Raw genomic sequence first — 19067 nt, forward strand, 5'->3', positions numbered from 1 at the left:
AGTCCATCAGCTGGGGTCTTTTGGAGGGATGTTTGTCTCGGTACGCTCGCTGGGAGCTGGAGGGAGGTGCCCTACGAGCCAAAGCCCAGCAGGCATCGGGACTCTCCCCCACGTTACGTTTTCCTCCAAGCTCAAGTGCACAGCTCGTGGCATGGGGAGCCTGCAGCTCCGTGAAGAGCCCTGGCCCAAACAACACAGGCGTTGGAGAGTGCTATGGCTAATAAAGCCCAGTCTCTACAGGGAAAATACTAGAATAACTGGCAATAGAAAACCCAAATTACTGTGATTTTGTCCCAGAACCACTGCTCTGCTTAGAGCCATTACTGCAGACCAAGATCCCTTTTATTCCAGGCTAGTATTCTTTTTTGGGGGGGATTGTTCTGAACAAGGCAGAATAGCAGCACAGCAACTCCAAAATAACTACCCTTACAAACATCCCCGAGGAGACCAGTCTGGAAGCAGAGTGGAAAGGCCAGCCTTGAACTCCGTCCTGCTGAAAGCCAACACCAAAGGAAAGAATAAATTCCCTTGCACTGCCAAAAATTTCAAAGCCTTTTCCTGATCACAGTCAGGATTCCCCAGGATCAATGGATATACCCACAATCCAGGCACACGGGGGACCCAACTACCACAGGGCCAAAGCCATTCCTGCTAAAAGGCATATAAAAATTCTGCTCTGTTTTGTAGTGCAGATAAGACCTTTATCAGGACGGGAGAGGAACTGTGATACTGCATGATCTGCACGAGCCGCTCCCCCTTTGCATTGGTAGCTGGTTTGTGCCTGCAGAGAGAACTCCCCACCAAAATCCAGCACCGAACAGTAACAGCTGCTACTCTGGCTCGTGTTATCTTGACAGGACCCATGTCACATCCTCAAAGATTTAGTATAACAAGGACCTTGTATTCTAAAGCTACATCAACTCTGCATTAAGATTACATGGAGAAACTTCTTCCTGCTAGAGGAGTGCAGAAGTTACAGCTCTTGCACTAGCTCTGATTTGCTCAAATTGCTTAAACATTACAGATTTAGATCGCATTTAATAACCCCGTATGCAACTAAAAATTATATATTCACAACCTGAAAAGTTAATCTCATTACAAGCCACTACTTTGATATTACCTGACATTGTGCTAACAGATTTTACATTTCAAGCAGCAGCTAAAGCATAACTTATTGAGTACATTGATAGCCAACTGGTGTATTTGTTCACTTAAGCTCTACAAAGGTTGGCTACAGAAAACTGACACAGAAGAGCGCAAAGAGGATTTAATACGGGCATTCTGATTGCACTTCTATGCTTCACTCTTCACATGAAGGAGAAAAATCTGAGCTCCCAGATCAATAGCTATCATTTCGCAATTTTGGAGGAGCAAGAGGGAAACTTTTTTTGCAATCCCTTCCTGCTGAACAAGCCATTTTTGCACATACAAATGTCAGGCTCATTGCACAGTGCAGGCTGTTCTCGGAGTGGTACAGAACATTCTCATTTCTTAAGAGGCCTGAAGGATGCTCACCCGCATGGCTCTAGAGCCTGCCATTTTCTCTCTCTGGCAAATTCTCTGCAGGTCCTCACTAAACTCAAAATAGATGTGCCTTGCAAACATTGTGTGAAACAGCCAGGTCTCGATCCTTGTGTAATGCTCAGCTTATAGACCTTCCCCGGGACTAATACTGTGATCAGTTATGAAGCCGATCAGTGAAGATTTCTCTGTGCAGGAGGTTCTGGAAATTATTAGAGTCTCCAGTTACACTCTCCTGGCCAGCTCTGAGATGGACCAAGGGAGAGAGGACAAACCTCCCGACCTGCCATACCACACACCAAATATCCCGGGAGGAAAAGGATTCCAGCACCGGGCTGCAAGTACCAGGAGAGGGAGGCCAGCACAAAAAGCAAATATACGGAGTGTTTGGCAGACCTGGACTGTCCTTGCCAGGCTCCTCTCCCACGACGCCGTTGCAGTACATAGCGTGCAGCTCGATCTCTGCAGCTGGAAAGCCTTTGTCACACATTGGGCACAACACGCGGTCAGCAGCTGTGGGACTGCCCTCAGCCAGAGCCCTGCCAGCATTTTCATCGTCACTGGCCTAAGGAAGAAGAGGAAAAACAGACAGTTAGTCGTGTTATTTCTTTTTTTGGTAGCTGCAGTGCTCTGTGCTGTCTGGTAGCTGCTCACCCTCCTAGAGACTTGCTTTTTCTTGGTAAGTTTTATTCTCCCTTCATCACATACAGGTCAGAAATAACACCACTGCCCGAGTAAACTGTGCAGCACTAATGTCTAATTCTTCTTCCAAAGGCAACATGTCCTGCTGAATCATGGTGAAACCTCCCTGCACAGCCGTGCACACCGTTTAAGGCAAACACCACCTATACTAACAGAAAAATGGCAAAGCTTCCATTAATCAGGAAAGCTCAGAAGCGAAACTGATGGGAAATTCATGGGGCAAAGCGAGAGTTCAACACCTGACTTGTGCTCATCACTTTCTGGACACGATCCACACTACAGAGACTGCACTGTCTGGGAACACAGCTTTCCCCAGGACGAAGGAAGGCTGCGGCACGGCGAGATCGCTGGGAAGCTCCTCCTCAACAGGGGACGTGGCTGGAGCAGCATCAGAGGTGACACAGACCCACGAGAGGCAACGCAGTCAAAAATCCATGTCACACGGCATTACTAACAGCGGCTTTTTGCCAGGGCAAAATGTCACAGCCCGTGTTTGTTCCCTGGGTGCCATTAACACTTCCCCACACTCTCTTTGTGCATTGGTTACCCAGCTGCAAAGGTGCTCCACTACAAACCCCAGAGACACAGGCTGCTCCCTACGCTGCTCCTGTTTCCTGGACGCAGCAGGCTGCTCCCATCTCACTCACAGTTAGTGAGTTAGTCAGACTTGCTACAAAATCTCTCCATATTTAAAAAAGAAACCTCTCCCCCCCTTCCCCCAATTAAAAATTATTAAAATATTAACCACGTAGAAGAAACCTATAGGAAAATAACATAGGAGGGCTTTCTGTTCTTAGGGCTAAGCAGTGACATGTGCAGTAAAACTGCTGTCTGCATCCCTCCAACAGTGTAAGTTCAGGGAAGCAGTAACTGGGGCCGGCCAAGATGCTCGGTGCTGCTGGAGCACGTTGTCGTATTTCTTGGTTTAACACTTGCTTTGCCAAATGAGGGCCTGATGCTGAGCATCCATCCTCATTTTTATGTTCCAAAGGGAAGGAGAGCGCTTGGTTGACTCAGAGGAGCTCTGCAAGAAATTGCACGACTGCATCTTAAACTGAGAATCCAAGTCACAAAACTCATTTTTCCCAGTCACCGCCTGACAGGCGATGGTACCGACCCCCAAAAACACTGCACTCATTTCCAGGGAGACTCTGCACTAGATTTCTACGGAGGAGTTGCCACAAGAGTTCCTCCAGCCAAACACAAGCTGTTGGAGCACATCGCTTGCAGCATTAGCACTCATACCCTGCTCTCACTTCTCAGTGTCACTACATCTCGCGAAGTCCTCACCGCGGGGCGTTACAAAGAGGAGTCATAAAAAACAAGATGTGTCAAATATGAATGATCGGATCAAACCCGCATTATCCCAGTCAGACAACACAGCAAAAAAACGATGGGAAAAGCAGCAGGCACCGTGCCTTCGAGCTGCCATTTTTAAATCAGTCTTAGGAGATCACCGGTTCCACACGCCCTGCCCGCCTACATTCAGTGGTAAATTACTAATTTTAAGTGGAAATGCAACATGCTGTAACAAAAGATACCACAGCCCTGAAACGGCGTGCACAAAACCTTGCAGTAGCAGTCCGAAAAACCTCGACTGCAGAGCCAGTCGCCCCCGTCAGAGGCGGGGACCGTCGCCTCCCCTCTCTAGCAGGGAAAGTTGCCTACGAGACGCAGCACTCGCAGCCTGCAACCAGCCAAGAGCGATGCTAGAGGCTGAGCTCAAGAACAAGACTCCTGTGTCCTGGCTCAGCATCTGCGAGGAAGGAGTCGGTCCCAGCGGTCTCTGCCTGCTTCGTGCTAACTGCTGATCCATGGGCAGCTGCTTCTGCCGCCTGCCTGGGAGGCTGTGGGCTGGGGCTGGTACCTGCTGCCAAGGATAACCATGTGGAGCAGCCCCTAGGAAGCCCCAGCACCTTGTTCTGCCAAACGGGCCATCGGCGTGCCTTCGGGCTGAGACACGGGGCTCTGCACAGGACCACTACCTCTGCCTGCCGCAGTCTCTAATTGACTGAGCAGCGCTTTGAGGGACCTGCGGACTGGAAGGAGCACGAGAGCAGAACTGGGTTTATTAAGAGGCCCGTGACAATGAGGCTTCGGAGCTGCAGACGTGCTGTACAAGCTGCAGGCTGCCCGAGTGAGCTTTCCACAAATGAATCCTCTTGTCGAGAGCTGCACGGTTCTGTATTCATGTACCCTGCCAGAGGAGCACTTGGCAACCCCTTTGATATTGCTCTCTAAATTAATAGACAAAGGGAGTTTTATCAGAAGCAGGAACTGAAGTCAGATGTCGCTACAGTGACAGCTGCAAGGCAATTGCTGCACAGGTGTGACAACACAGGGAAAGCAGCCACACGACAGCGCACATCTGTATCGGGAGCCAAGAGGATGGCCCCGCCACTGGCTCACTACTGCTGGTAACTATTACTGCGTACAAATCAAGGTTCCTGGGCCCAGCTCCCTCTCCTTGGGCTGCAAGCCACCACCAGCCCTCAACACCTCGTTGCTATCTTTATCCTAACCCAGTCCCCTTGGGTGAACCTCTCCTCAGCCTCTTGGAGATGGTCTGTGGCCAACAAACACTGGTGTTCAGAGGACTGTAAGAGATAAAACTGTGTCCTAACATGAGTAACCGAGATCCCTCTGCACCACTGAGCACCAGAGCCCTGCGCTTCTGACCCTGGGCAAGCACCGGGCTGCTGTCCCCACTGACGACGTCCTCAGCACAGCAGTCCACGGGATACAGAAGAACGAGCTGCAACTGATAACAAATCTCCAGCTACAGGACTGAAAGGCTCCAGATGCAGCTGGCCAAAAGGGACTGGAACTACAAAGCAGCAGAGAAAAGTGAATGGAGAAGTGTTCATGAGGATCCCAGCGGCCCACGCTCCCGGCTACCCAGGGGGAAATGCTAACACAGCCCAGCTGAACCAAAGACCTGGAGAGCAGCACTGGAAACAGGACACTGCCCCAGCTTCGGGCTCTTTTACCTGCATAGGTGCATCCTTGCTGGCCAAGCAGAGCTCTTCTCTCTCTGGCTCAGCAGATTCCAGCGGACTCGGCTGGGTCTCTGCAGAAAAACAACTCCACGTCAGTGCAGCTTTGCAGCCCCCAAACTTTTTCCTCTCTTGTTGATGCGACTTAACCCATTTTTTAGCAACGTTTTCACAGTTCTAAAACATTTTTTAGACTTGTCACAAATGTTATCAGACAACGTGCAACAACACAGCTGGATGAGGGGTTAAGAGTCACAGCACAATGGTGTGAGGACAGAGCCACTGCAGCTTTGCAGCTTCATGGGGAGTGAGACTAGACTCAGGGAAAGTACGTGGGACACTGCTGGGATAGAGACACTGCAAGAACAGAGCTCTCCTTTGCATCTGAGGAGCACAGCAAACAGAGCTCCCGTTCTGTGGTCTGTCACGCTCTCACACCATCAAACCTCCAGGCTTTCCTTCGCAACAAAATATGCCTCCAAGCACTGCCACGGCCTCTCCCTACAGCTGCTCATCACCAGGAGCGGGCTCTTCATCACTTCCCTCACTTAAAACCCTGAACTGAAAATCTCAAACGCGGTAGGAGAGACCAAGGAAGAAAAACTTGTTGGTCCCAAACAGTTTTAATTAATGCAAGACAAAAAAAAGTATTTCAGCTCTCATGCTTTACATATCTTGACAGTGAAAAATGTGAAAATTTCATGATAGCCTTGCAGAGACCACACCTGGCACTTTGTTTGGAACGACCCTTCTGCACTGATGTGCTTCCTGGTCTCATCGGCAGCAAGCACCCAGCTATTTCTGGTCACAGAGCTGCAACGTTGTCTTAGAGGGAATGGGTCCAAAACCAGGGAACGAAAACAAAATCACTCGGATAATTTCAGCCCTGACAAACACAGCTGGGAAGGAAAACTTGTTTTGTTCAAATGACTTGAAAATTCTTTTCTTTTCTCTGTATTTTATAAGTGTGTAACATTCGTTTCAAAGCTTGGAACATTCCCAGGTGCCTCTTACCTGGGCAAACGGAGATCTCTTCTTCAGCAGAGTTTTCTGTGGCAATATCTGGGCTCCTTTTACTGCCAAGTGGGGTCAACATGGAGATGCTGTTCAAAATATAAATACAAAACTCAAATCCAGCAGGTGTGACAACACGCCCCTGCCTGTCTTGCACAGTTTGGAAGAGCAGACCACTCTGCCATTTCCTGGTGGTCATTATTTGATAGCCAGAAATAATCAGGATAACAGAGAAACGTATTGGTACAAAATGCTGTCCTAAGCAGAAACTCCCCAAAGAACTAATTTTCACATAGTGACCCTTTGTGTCTTTTTATCGAGGGCTTCTATCTCATGTGAGGGGAGCAAAAATACCTACAGGGCTCTCCTGATTCTTTCTACTCTTAGATTTGGGAGCTGCGCAGGTACCATCTTCTGTCTGGGGAACGAAATCATCAGAGAGGAAAGACACAGACTTGCTCAGTCCTGCATTACTCCCTCCTTCTTTGCACTAATTTCCTTTCTCATCGCTGCACGTGGCAGGCAGAAGCAGCATGGATGCAGCACGATGCCAGGCTTCCCTGCGGCCAAGTCCTAGCGGCAGTGGCGTGGCGACTCCTCGGTGCAGTGCCGCGTGCTGCCCCACTCCTTTTAACCTTCGTGTTCCTCCGTTATTTTCCACCAAGCACAGTGTCTCTCTGAAACAGGCAGGCATTGCTGAGTAAGTCTGGCACCCATGCTGACACTCTCAGCGCTTTGCATGGCTTCCTGATTAGTCTGATCAAGTATGCAAGAACACACTTAAAAAACATGAATCCCCACACTGACAAATAGAAGATTTATTAGGCTCAACCACAGGCCTCAGAGAGGAGAGAACAGGCGCTGCTGATTTATGATAAATAACAAAATTCTGATAGGAAATCACAAGTGGCTTTTCTCTCTAAATAAAGCATCTCAAAGCATTTGTTATGAATCCAGGCTGAGCATGTTTTACTCTGTCTAACATCAGGGCTCACTTCAAAAGAACTCACACAAAACAACTTGCTATGACATTTATAAAATGGGCTAATCAATTTGAAGTCAAACCACATTTCTTGCTACACCAACTATCTCCTGGTAACAAAGCCTATAATCATTTATTAAAACCCCAATCTACCATGCTCTGCACACAGCATAAAACAATCAAGCAGAGTGGCCTACAGAAAGCAAAGAAGCCTTTTTCCACCGCTGCCGCTTCCACAACTGCTCCAACGCCTCCCGACAGCTCCGAGCAGTGTTTTCCTATTAAGCATCGCTGAGGCCAGCAGCCCAGGGTGCCCGAGCCTCCCCTGAGGGAGGACTGCTGTGGCAAATTACCAGGAGCCAGATGGCAAACCTTAACGTGCACCGAACTGCAAAGTCTGCAGCCTTTTTATTTTGTCGTGCTGCAGATGTGCCAGCTGCCACGCGAGGGGCTGCAGCAGGCAGGTGAGTCCCGGCCTCGGGGGGAGCATCCCCAGCCAACCCCAGCAGCTACGCAGGCAGGAGGAGATCTCCCTCTCAGCAGATTCAGCCCTGGCCTCTCCTGCCTTGAGCAGGAGGGAGGCAGAGCTCCGGAGCATACACCTCGGCGCCTTTTGCTCTGACACAGCAGCAAAAGCTCATCTGTCACAGGCACATCAGCTCCTGCAGGTTCCTTTTGCTCCCCAAGGTGAGCTTTAAGCTTGTTGGAAAGGTGCAAGCAACAGCAGGTTGTTATTAACCACTCGGGCCGATGCTGTTAGACCTAAGAAAAGTTGGCAGTTTTGTTTCAAAACAGGTTTCAATTTTAAAACCCAGCCAATAAAAAAACCCACGACATTATCTGCCCTCTCTTGCAACTTGCTCCTTGAATCCTCTCCCTTTTGACCTTCTCACAGCCTTCATTGCAGAACTGCATCCCCCAGGAAGTAAAGAAAAAAAAGGGGGGAAAAAAAGACTAGGCTTAAATCTGAAGAAAATCATGTTGACTTGTCCCACACCTGTCATCTGCTGAAGTGGCTTTTCTGGAGCACTGCACTCTATCTTTGGCTGATAGGCAGTGCCGTCTGGCTTCCTCCTCCCTTCTTTCCTCTTCAGCAGCAAGGCAAGAATATAAAAATACACACAGAAATTCTGTAAACCATTCACCATGCTGCATATGTGCCTTCAAAGGCAGAGCATGTGATCACGCTGCTGTAACTCACCTTTAGCTCACCTACCCATCTCCACAGCTTTACTGTACCGTGTCAAATTAGCTTCAGAGGGTAAGGATCAAGTCCTCTTACTTGTACAAGGATGTACTCGCACGTTTTAGAGAGCAAGAACAATAACTGATCCCTTCTCCCCAGTTGTGCCTCTCCTCTCTCTCGCTGCTCCAGAGCCATGTATTTCCAGGGACAGGTACGAGCAGCAGCTGCGCGCAGCCCTTCCAGCAAGACCTGCTGCTGGAGGCTCCACAGCTCCCAGGGCTTCAGCAAGCCCCACGCAGACCGTGCCGCAAACTGCTCCCGGTGAGAGGATGAGTCCACGTCCCCAGGGCGAGCCCACGGACCTGGTACGCTGAACTCCCCCCTCCTCACCTCTGTGCAGTCTGCATGGGTTCCCCGTCTCCGCGTACATCCTCTGCAGACAGCACCTGGGAGGCCTGGAAAAGAAAGAGAATTCTGATATTGTATAAAGCAACACACACAGCTAACCAGGCCAGACAGGCTCTGCTGGGTCATCAAGTTCTGTGTGCAGCACGTTTTTTTCTTTTTCCTTTTTTTTCCAGAAACGGCTAAGTATCTATCCTGAACTTGTCAGCTTTTTGCCTCCACTACTCCTTTCGGTAAGGAGCTCAGCAGCGCTCTGCAACAATGCCTGGCAGTACTTTTTGCTGCCTAGTTGTATTCCTGGACATCCCGTGGCCATCTGTTCTCAACCTTGTCCTTCACGTCCACAGTCTCTGCCTGTTCCCAGCGCCTATCCCGATGGTGGCAGCGATCACAGCCCTTGCCCAGCTCCATTTGTGCTGAGCAGAACAGCCCAGGGCTCTCAGTGTCTTCAAGCACTCCAGCAGCCCTCACCCACCCCGCTTTAAGATCCATTCGCCTGAGTTTGGATGACCTGATCAACTGGTACAGCTGCTGGTTGACCACGAGAAGTACTTTTCTGAGATTCCTACAGATAAAATCTGTTGCATTTTTCTCGGCGGGGTAATCAGCTGTCCTATCAAAGAGAGGGAACAGATTAACCTGCACAATCTGCAGCTGGTAAATCCATGTGCATTTTATCCCATCTTTCATTTACCTCTGTGACTCCACTTATTCTCTCCTTTAAAATTTGTTCAAAAGCCTTGTGCGTTGCCAAGGTCAGGCTAACATGTCAGTCATTACCCGGCTCCCTTTCTTCTTCCTCAGCGTACACATTACACTTGCCATTCTCTAATCAGATGGAATTACAGCGGTTTATTAGCAGTCCTCGCTGGCAGGCCTGCGATTTCTCATGCCATTTCTCCAAGAAATCCAAGGGGTTTTTCTCCCTCCTCCTCTCAGGGTTTGATTTCTTCCATAGGTTTCAACTTTGATCAGCCCCAGTACTAGATGGCTGCTGCGCTTCCCCAGCAAGCCCCAACACAAAGCCTCTTGCCAGATTTCCCTAAAGTGACTCCAGCCCCAAAATATTCTGTTTCATCTACACTGTTCTTTATTTCTTCACAGCCTAACACATCATTAACATAAAATACCACACCTCCTCCTTTACTTTTTGTTGTTGTCGTTGAACTGCACGTATCTGAAGAACCACAAACCCTGCTCACAAACACTGTGCCACAATCCCATTTTTCCTAGTATATACGTTATAAGGTATGGCACTAATTCAGGTCACCAGATTCCAATTCTCCAGAATTGGGTCGTTCTCCTCTGAATCTGTTAAGAGGCCACGAGTCCCCTGACCTTGTCTGAAAGGCTACGAAGGAATTTATGCTATTAGCACTGAGGTTTGTCAGGGCAGGTTCACGGGCTACGAGATGTCTCGACCACGATGACTTGCCGTGCACAAACACGGCTTGGGATGCCCATTGCCGTGGTGGAAGGTCGCTGCCCGCTGCAGGCGAGGGGTTTCAGAGCAGGGCTACAAACCTCGCTGACACACCACGAGGCATGAGGCTTTTTCAAGGGCAGCTGTGAGCCCGCAGGGATGGTTTCTGGCCTCGGCACAGCCCCAAACCTCCCGCTGTCCCCACCGTCAAAGCAGCCCCTGGCGGCACTGGGACCGAGCCACACAGCACATCGGGGACAGTGCTGCCCTGTGCCTGTCCTTCGTCACCGCCGGTGGAATTGTATTTGATAGAGGGAAAAAAACGGAGGCAAGGCACAAGCAAACATCAAACATATCGATCCTGCAAGTAAATCACCTGCGCTAGCCTCAGCATGCGACTGCGCAGAGAGGCGAAAGGAGAAGGGAGCAACCTCTCGAGCCAGGAGCGATAAGGCAGATGAAAGGTATTTAGAAAACCTTTTCTCTCCAGTAAATAGAAGACTGGCAAATTTTTGCCCGGGGTTGAAATTTTCAAGCTTGCTCCTCCCCTTGGTTTTTCACCTTAAAAATATCAGGAAGACTAAATCTCCATACACTTACAGCTCCTTAGGAGAGCTCTTGTGGTCAGGATGAGTACATTACAAGTTCCCACTCAGCACCACTAAAACCACTTTCTCCCCAAGAATTAATTAAGCATTAGCATTACACGGATAATAAGAGAAAAAAAACACTCATATTTTTCAATACTAATTAAAAGTTCATGCCCCTCCCAGCTGCTGTAGCTTCCCAAGGGTTTTAGCGCACACAGCCGTAGATCTGCAGCCACCCCAATCTTCCGGAGTACCAAGACTTCAATTTCCAAAGAAAAAGACAGGGAGGGGAAAAAAAAAAAACAGTTTGCCTTAAGAACCCTTCAGATCATTTGTAACCATCCAAAAGAAAAGAAAAAGGCGCAAGTCTGCCTCTTTCCTCTGCAGGTCACCTCTAAGGCTTGTTTAAATCTGTATCCGCTAAACCCAGGCAAAGCACTGTCACGACAAGTCACTTTTCAGCACAGGCTGCTCTGCACTTTTTCTGCAACCAGAAAATGCAGACATGACGTTTTTCTTAAGTGTTCAATATTACAAGACAGAATATAAATATCACAAAACAAGTTAAGTATCTTTCTAACACCAGGGTAAATGATCAAATACACTTGAAAACAGGAACAACAGAGCCGAGGCTTCAGTCATAGAGAAGATAAAGTTATACAATGATCCGGGAGTGAAGTCATTATGAAAAATGAGGGTTGGAAAAGGCTGACACAAACCTAAAATACAGCAGTAATAAATACTTCATCTGACTAGCAATCTGTTTAAACTTAGCAGTGACAGAAAGCTGCCTTCCGCTCCAGCGAGAGAGCCCTGACAGAGACAGAGGCTGACACCTAGCGTCTACCAGACCCAACAAGCAGGCACGGACAGAAGGTGCCGAGGCACGGGAGCAAGGACAGCGAGCGCTGCTGTCACGACAGATCACCCCAGGCAGGCAGAACACACGTGCATGCACGCCCAGCCCGTCACAGCTGCAACCAGAGCACCACGAGGGAAAAGAGCACCCGCAGGAGCGAAGCGCTCACAAACAGGGAGGCAAAAAGGAAAGGCTGCAGTGCAAGGAAAACAGCCACGTTTCTGTCTGCGGAGGAAAACACAGAGCTCCTCACACGGCCACAGGTTTCTAAGCTCGTTTGCCAGAGCGTTGTCTCGGTGCCCTGACGTCCTGCCAGGCTACACCCCTCCGAGAAGGAAGTGTCAGCTGGAAGTCTTTATCTCAGTGGTGCAGTGATGGACAGCTGCCAGGCTGCATGATGCCCCCACCACTTCTGAGCCAGGAAATCAGCCTGCAGGCTTTTCCTCTCCCTTTCCCAGCAAGCTGGGTGGCTGGGGGAGGCAGCCCCTAAATTTAAGAGGAACGCTTATCAGCAGCGCCTGCTTTGCAGAAGGGACTGAATCCTAAAATGGAGGGAAGAGCACGACTGCTGAACCGCTGCTCATCAGAGCTCTTACCTGGCAGTAGCTCGTGGTCGGTTCGTCATCGGAAGCGGAGTTCTTTTCTTCTTCCACGTTGTGCCCTGGACTTTCTGCCTCCCTCCTCTTCAAAGGGAGGAGCCAGGTGATGCTCTCACACTCCTTCTGCATGTCTGGGTCTCCATCTTCAGTATCATCAGCAACCCCATTCTCTCTACTTATCTGCTCTCCCTTCCCAAGCTCATTTAGGGTCAAGGAAGAAGAACTGGGCACGACTGGGTTACCAAACTCCTTCTTATGCAACAGCTGCCTCTGAGCCTGCTTCAGGCTCTTCTGGTACACCTCCAGCTGACACAAGATGACTTTGGTGTACTGGTTGGGGTCCACCCCCTTGGGGCAGAAGGGGATGCCCCAGTAATAGTGTACTGTGTCTCTCGCCTCCTCCTGCTTGTGCTTCTCGTCCGCCACATTTGGCATGCAAACCTCAGGGGAACTGTCAGGCACCTCCTTCTGCTCTGTGGAAGCACAGGCTCTGGCAGCGTGCCTGGGCTGTGAGGTGTGTTTGTGACCTGCCCCTCCACCGCTCCTCCTGGGACTGCCACCCTCCTCCACGGCCCAGCTTTTCCACAGGGTGCCCGAGCTCCCAGCACTGGCCTCTCCCGCAGAACAGCCAGTGCAGGGCAGGGGCTGCTCTTTTGGTTCGTGGCCCGCTGTTTTGGAAGAGCCGGAGGGGCTTGTGAACAGTCTCCGAGGCGTCAGTCGCCAGGAGCCTGGAGTCACCCTGCCAAAGACGGGACTCAGAGACATGAGGTCCTCTCCCAGGGTGCTGGGTAACACGTTACCGGAATCACTTTTAGGTGGCGAGGAAGACTTTTCACTTGACCTTGTCAAAGGCTGGCTCTTCCCCGGAGACACGATTATGCTGGATACTAGTGAGCTTTCAACAATTTCCTGGCTTAACCTCCTCAACACTACGAGGGGGCTCCGGGCGACATCCATCTGTCCGTTCCCATCAGCTCTGGTGCTCTGCGAGTGGGAGCTGCACTCAGAGCGAGGGGCGTCAGGGCAAAGCGCCAGGCCTCCCAGGATCTCACAGCCTTCTTGCTCAGCAGGGTGGCTTTGGCCCTGTGCGCCCAGCGCTTCTTCAGACAGCTGTGGGGTTGCATCAGAGGACTCTGAGGGCTGACAGCTCTGAAAGACAAGAGGTTGATTCTCCGAGAGGTGCATTCCCATCAGCAGGGCATAGCAAGGACGCTCCCAACACACGGGCTGTCAACTGGACCGCAGAAACATGGACGCTGCCCCCCCACAGCACAACCCCACGCCCCAAAACGGGGGACAGCTGAGGCTCGGCTTCGTGTGCCACTCACTAGGACCGGTACAAAACGACTACCCCGTGGCTGCTCTGCTTCCAGCTCATGCTGGAACGGCTAGACCTCCAGGAAAGCCTTCTTTTGTGCAGCGTGGAAAAGCAAGCGCAGAAAGCGACGTTGCTGAAGAACCCTAGTAATAAGCCTCTTCACAGAAGCACACTTACGTTTAGGCTCTCAGCAATGGCCTTCCTCAAGAGTTCCTCCTCTTCCTCTTCTTGACAGTTCACTTGTCTGGCTTCTTGCTCACTCATTTTCAGGGCCAGCGCAAACTGTTCCTCTTCAGTCATCTCTACAGCAGGAGAAAAGGGTAATGTCAAGTCAGAGCTGCAGGTGTATGCAAGCACCCTACATTTACCCAGCCTCTTGGGAGAGGTTCCCAAGGAGTCCCACCTCCCCGGGAACAATGCAAAGCATCTACACCTCAGCCTTCCTGAAGAGGCATCACCGACACCAGAGCCGGCAACACTAAATGAAAAGAGTAACCCCGGTCAGGAACATCAGTCGGGGTTTCTACAGCAGTCCAAACTCTGACTCCTCGGGTACATTAACAGGACATCTTATTGCCACTCCAGAGCTACAGAATGCATGCTCAAGGACAGAGGAAAAAGATTTCCAAGTCATGCCCATGTTCTACAGGATAGACTCGGGAGCAGGGCAGGACAGAGAGCAGATCAGCTCTAACACGCTCCGTTTCGAGCCAAGCAGCACGTCTCACTGCCTTCTGACACGAAGCTACCTGCAGTACCATGGGAGACCTAACCACGAACAGAAGAGCTACACGTTGTTCACCCCGAGCTGCAGGTGGAGAGCTCCACGGAGGATAGCGTTACTGGCTCGGCGGTATTATGCAGGATCTTTCGCATGCATACAGCCCCCTTCTGCTCACATCACTGTGCCACTGCATCACTAAGGCAGTCATGCATGGGAAACAGGTTTCCTACACTTGTAACTGTTATCCCAGCAAAAAAATCTCCCTGAAATATTCCTCCTTCAGAGCAAGCTAGAACCCGAAACCGGCTCTTCAGAAGCCAAGCAGTTAGTTACTGGGGAAAACATGTATTTACTTCGATTCAACCCGACGCTTTCACTACGCTTAAAATACACAATGCCTGCAGAACAGAGTGCAGCTTGCACAACAACTCAACAGCACTCTCAGGAGCTGAAAAATACATCTTCACGCTCGCAACAAACTGACAGATTTCCTTCAAAGCCCGTCTCCCCCCTTCAGGCAGAATCCTGCCTGCGCCATCTCATGCGTGAACCGAACGGCTCCGCTCTCCGACAGCCCGGGAGAGCTCCACGGACAAGGGACTCGAGCAGGAAGGCCGCCCGAGCACAAAACATGCCCCCGCTGCAGCCGCTTTCAGGCCAGAGGTTTCCCTGGACAAAGATGCATTCAGAAGTTATGGGCTCCCATTTTCCAAGCCGTCCTCTCCCCACCAGCTGCCACCGAACCGCGGCAGCGCAGCCTCCCTCGCAGGAGCCTGGCATGGTGCTGGTCGCGGCACGGCTGCACCGAGGTATCCTCGCAGCAGCACGCTCGTTCCCCCAGCTCCCTGCTCGTCTCAGGCTGGTTTTTCCCCCACCCAAGCAGGATTCAAAGCGTTTTTGGGCTGCTCTGACTACCAGCCATCAGATTCCCTTATGTGTCCTACTAAATCAGCGCTTCGGTTCAGATAGGTTCTCTTTTAAAATTATTTTGTTTAAAAATTAAGAGAGGAGTTGAAGCGAAGGCTGACTACAGCGCACGCAGGGCTCGTGGGGATCTTTTGTCCTTGGACAAAGTCACTCTATAACGTTACAGCCAGCAGGGACCGGGGAAAAAAACGCACCCTTTAATGGCAAGCACACCGCAGCCCAGGGGCTGAGAAGGCTCCGGTCCCCAGAGCAGCATTTCCCCGATATCAAACACCTCCCAAGCACCCAGCACGTGCCTCATCTGCTTCCCTGCCCGAACCATCACGGCAATCGGGCCAGATCCTGCAAATTTTGACATGTGCAAGAAAACCGGTGCACGTGACCAGTCCCCGCATCACAAGCCTTCCCACGTGCTTAAATTAAAACGGGGGCCTGAGCGCTCACCAGTTCGGGCTATCAACATCCACGAAGCTTAGTATAAAGAAACATTTTTTGGCGAGTTACAACTGTACATTTTGTTTTCCTCTCCCTCCCTGGCACAGCAATTTCCCCTCTGGGGACAGGGAATGTGCCAGACAAATGCTGCCTCTGGCAAAGAAACCAGCGACAAACAAAATGCACTTGATTCATGTTCCAATTGAGTAGGTGCTCTGGAGACGGGGACATCTCGCCTTTAATTCCACCTGGCGTTTCGGTGGCCGTGCGAGCCGTCCCGGAGAGCTGACCTGCTTCTGGTTGAGGGTCCGGAGACGACTCCGCACGCCACGTCCCGTCCTTCCTCGGCACCGTGTGCGGGCAGAGTCACGTTTTACCAGACCCGACGTGGATTACAGAGGTCATAATCCACGCCGAGCAGAAATTGGGAGCGTTGGGGCCAGCGGCGCTGCGGGGGCACGCTGCGGGAGGAGGCCCTGGGAGCCCCGCTCCCAGGAGGGAGGGAGGGTCGGGGGGAAGCTGTTTTTAAGACACTGCAGCCCTAAACAAATTAAACCATTTCAGAGCCTTTTTAAATGCTAATACGGCAATTTGCTAAGCGATTTATGTTCCATTTTGACATTTGCAAAGTGAATCAGATGCAAAACCCCACTAGTCGTAGTTCTAACACTTACTAATAAGAGATTTACTCAAAAATAATGGAAATGCAGGATCTCAGTATTTCCACATACCCAAAGTGCAATTACAGTAAAAACATTCAAATGCGCTTTAGAGCGCTGACTACATCCGGAGAAAGAGAGGGAGACTTCTCGGGGTTTTTGTATTTCCATTTATCCTGTCAGGATGAAACGTCACAGATACATTTAGTTATGGCTTTAGGATAAAATGAATAAAACCACAGCAAAGCAAAAAATGGGAGGAGATCCTTTATAACCAGAGCCTGCAAATATCTGAAATTTGCCAGTTTCGAGGAGGAAGAATTTGCTCTCCCCAGAAGCACCGAATCGTTACAAAGAACCGATTTGCCTCGCCATTCGAAGAATTTGTTTAAAGACACCGAGAAAAAAAAAATAATTACTATTTCAAATCTTAATTTGCCTAAAAGCAAACACCGAAGGTCTAATTATAGCTTCCAATGAACGAGAGGAGGGGCCCGCCATCTGACGAAGACGCGGCCGCTCTCTAGCAGCACCGCCTGGCACCCGGACACACCGCCAGCCTCCCGCGGCCAGGCTGGAGCTCGCCGAGCCCTGCCCCAGGAAGGGAGGAATCATTATTAAGAATTTCAGTACCCATAAATGCAGCCCGTGCCTTACACCAGCCTCAAAGAGGCAACGAGGCCATCCAGCCTCGGCAGCTGGGTGCTCTGAGCACCGTGTGGTCGGCACCGGCATCTTTTAGGGGGGGTTGAGCTGCGTGTGCTGTTTCTTTAAGGAGAAAGAGGGGAAAAAAAACAAAGAAACAAACTGATCCCTTCTTCCCCCACCTCAGCCAGGACACGCACGGTGGATTTCAGCTCCCACCACGAGCCAGGCTGCTCCGTGCAATGGCCTTAGGCCTCTATTAAAAACAAGTTAATTCGCACGAGCCCTCTGAGGGCTGACGAGCCCAACTGCTGCTGCTCGTGGAGCTGCTCCATTTTGTTCGGTGATTGCTTTGGGTTTTGCAGCAGACGGCTCCTCTCTTATTTTAAGACGTTCTGAATTTAACCTGCCGGGTGGACCGCTGCATCCCGGAGCACAGGAATGGGAGCTGATCCGCTGGGGCAGGGCATCAGCCCACCCAGCCCAGCAGCTGCAGCACACGGAGCCACACAGACCGCTGTCGGTGGTCTCTTCTGCCTGTACATCCACAGCAACTCCGCGAGGGATGTTAGCGGGAACATCCCAGCCCGTTCCCTTTCGCAGCTGTTTTTAGAGCCGCTGTCCACGAACGCATTTGATCCCTCATTAAAGCTGTTGATGCTGCGCCCTGCCCAACCTCCTGTGCCAAGCAGTTCCAGGAGCTGGCCACACGCTGTGCGAAGCACTGCTCGCCTTCGCCTTTTTAAACCCATCTCCTGCTATTTCTGTCGAGTGCACCCTGGCTGCAGGAGGTGGCGAACAACAGCTCAGTGTTCACCTTCCGCACTGCCCTCCTGGTGGGGGCTTTGAGCCTCTCCCTGCCCTCCAGGAGGACCCCAGGCTTTGCAGTCTGTCCCCATAAGGCAGCCGCTCCGTCCCCACGATGATCTGAGTGCCCTGCCCCGGATGTCCCCTGACTCCACCGCGTCCTTGAGATGCGGGGAGCAGAACCGCACGCAGCGCTGCCCGTGCGGGTGCACCAACTCTTTAGGTAACAGCAAAACGATGTACAACAAAGCCCTTGGTCCTCGCACCCCTCCATATGATGCCCAGCATGGCTGGCTTCTCTTTCTGCCCTCTCTGATTCTCTGATCTCTCTGATTTCAGAGATCTGCCAGCTCTGACCCCGAGATCCTTCCCGAGCTGTGACCGCCGGGTCAGGGCACCGCGATGTTTCAGGGACAGGCGGCAGCAGGGGGGCCCAAATGGGAGAGCACCTAGTGACTGACAGGGCTTTTGGATCGGGTTCATACCAGAACCGATCTCGAAACCTGGTGAGGTACAGACAGCCTTGCACACTTATTCTGGAACCGCTCCAGCCTGCGTACACGCCACCTGGGGAGCAGACGAGTGACAGTCTGCCTGTTCAGGAAGGCAGATTTTACCCCCGAGAAGGGACTTCTCCGAGCTGTGCGTCCCAAGCCTCATCACAGCCTTTCTGCGGGGGAAATAATCTCTAACACAAATAGCAGAAGCTGCTCAGCACCCGTCCACTTCCCCAGCCCCACGCTCGAGACCTACGTGCAATTTTTCTTTTAGCAGCAAACTTCGTTCTATCCAGCTGCTGTTTTGTTCTTTTCGTTTGCAATCCGCTCTCTTCCTTTGACTCCTGCTGTAATGGAAAAAAATATGGTGAGTGCATACAATATGTACGAAATACTACCAGCTCCCTCCCCTCCACTACTCTGACACAAACACTGGTTCAAGAACAAGCCTCTATTTGTGTGAAATTTGAATTTCAAACATAATTCAAGCACATTCTGGAACTATTAAAAGCTGTGTGATAAGCATAACGAGCAAAAAGAGTTACAGACTGACATAAACAGAGAAGTAGGAGAGACAATAGACTTCACGCCAGTCACTACCAAGCACTGCACCTGCTGCCCATGATTTGAGAGAGAATTTGTTTGGCCTTGCTGAAACATTGGTATTTGTAAGCACTCAAACAGAAAAATAAAACCTTCTTGTAACTCAACATCTCATACCTGTGAGCCAGGGCCGTTTCCTGCCATACGGCCTCTAGCACTCTGCCCAAACGATTTC

At 50.8% G+C, this 19067-nt stretch overlaps 1 protein-coding gene across 4 annotated transcripts in view; it reads right to left on the reverse strand.

The window, feature by feature from the left end:
* Positions 1-19067, reverse strand: part of UIMC1 (ubiquitin interaction motif containing 1) — a 37435-nt gene that overhangs the window by 7610 nt on the left and 10758 nt on the right. For 2 of the 4 annotated variants that reach the window (XM_040573875.1, XM_040573873.1), the window contains exons 3-9: positions 18546-18633; positions 13773-13897; positions 12275-13426; positions 8792-8856; positions 6234-6322; positions 5214-5293; positions 1918-2086 (exon numbers count right to left, since the gene is read on the reverse strand). In XM_040573875.1, coding sequence (XP_040429809.1) covers positions 1918-2086; positions 5214-5293; positions 6234-6322; positions 8792-8856; positions 12275-13426; positions 13773-13897; positions 18546-18633 — 1768 coding nt within the window. Of the gene's footprint in view, positions 1-1917; positions 2087-5213; positions 5294-6233; positions 6323-8791; positions 8857-12274; positions 13427-13772; positions 13898-18545; positions 18637-19067 lie in introns of all 4 variants that reach the window. The other 2 variants (XM_040573874.1, XM_040573872.1) reach the window with 1 other exon arrangement.

This window comes from Cygnus olor, chromosome 14 (assembly GCF_009769625.2).
Source record: "Cygnus olor isolate bCygOlo1 chromosome 14, bCygOlo1.pri.v2, whole genome shotgun sequence".
NCBI lineage: Eukaryota > Metazoa > Chordata > Aves > Anseriformes > Anatidae > Cygnus > Cygnus olor.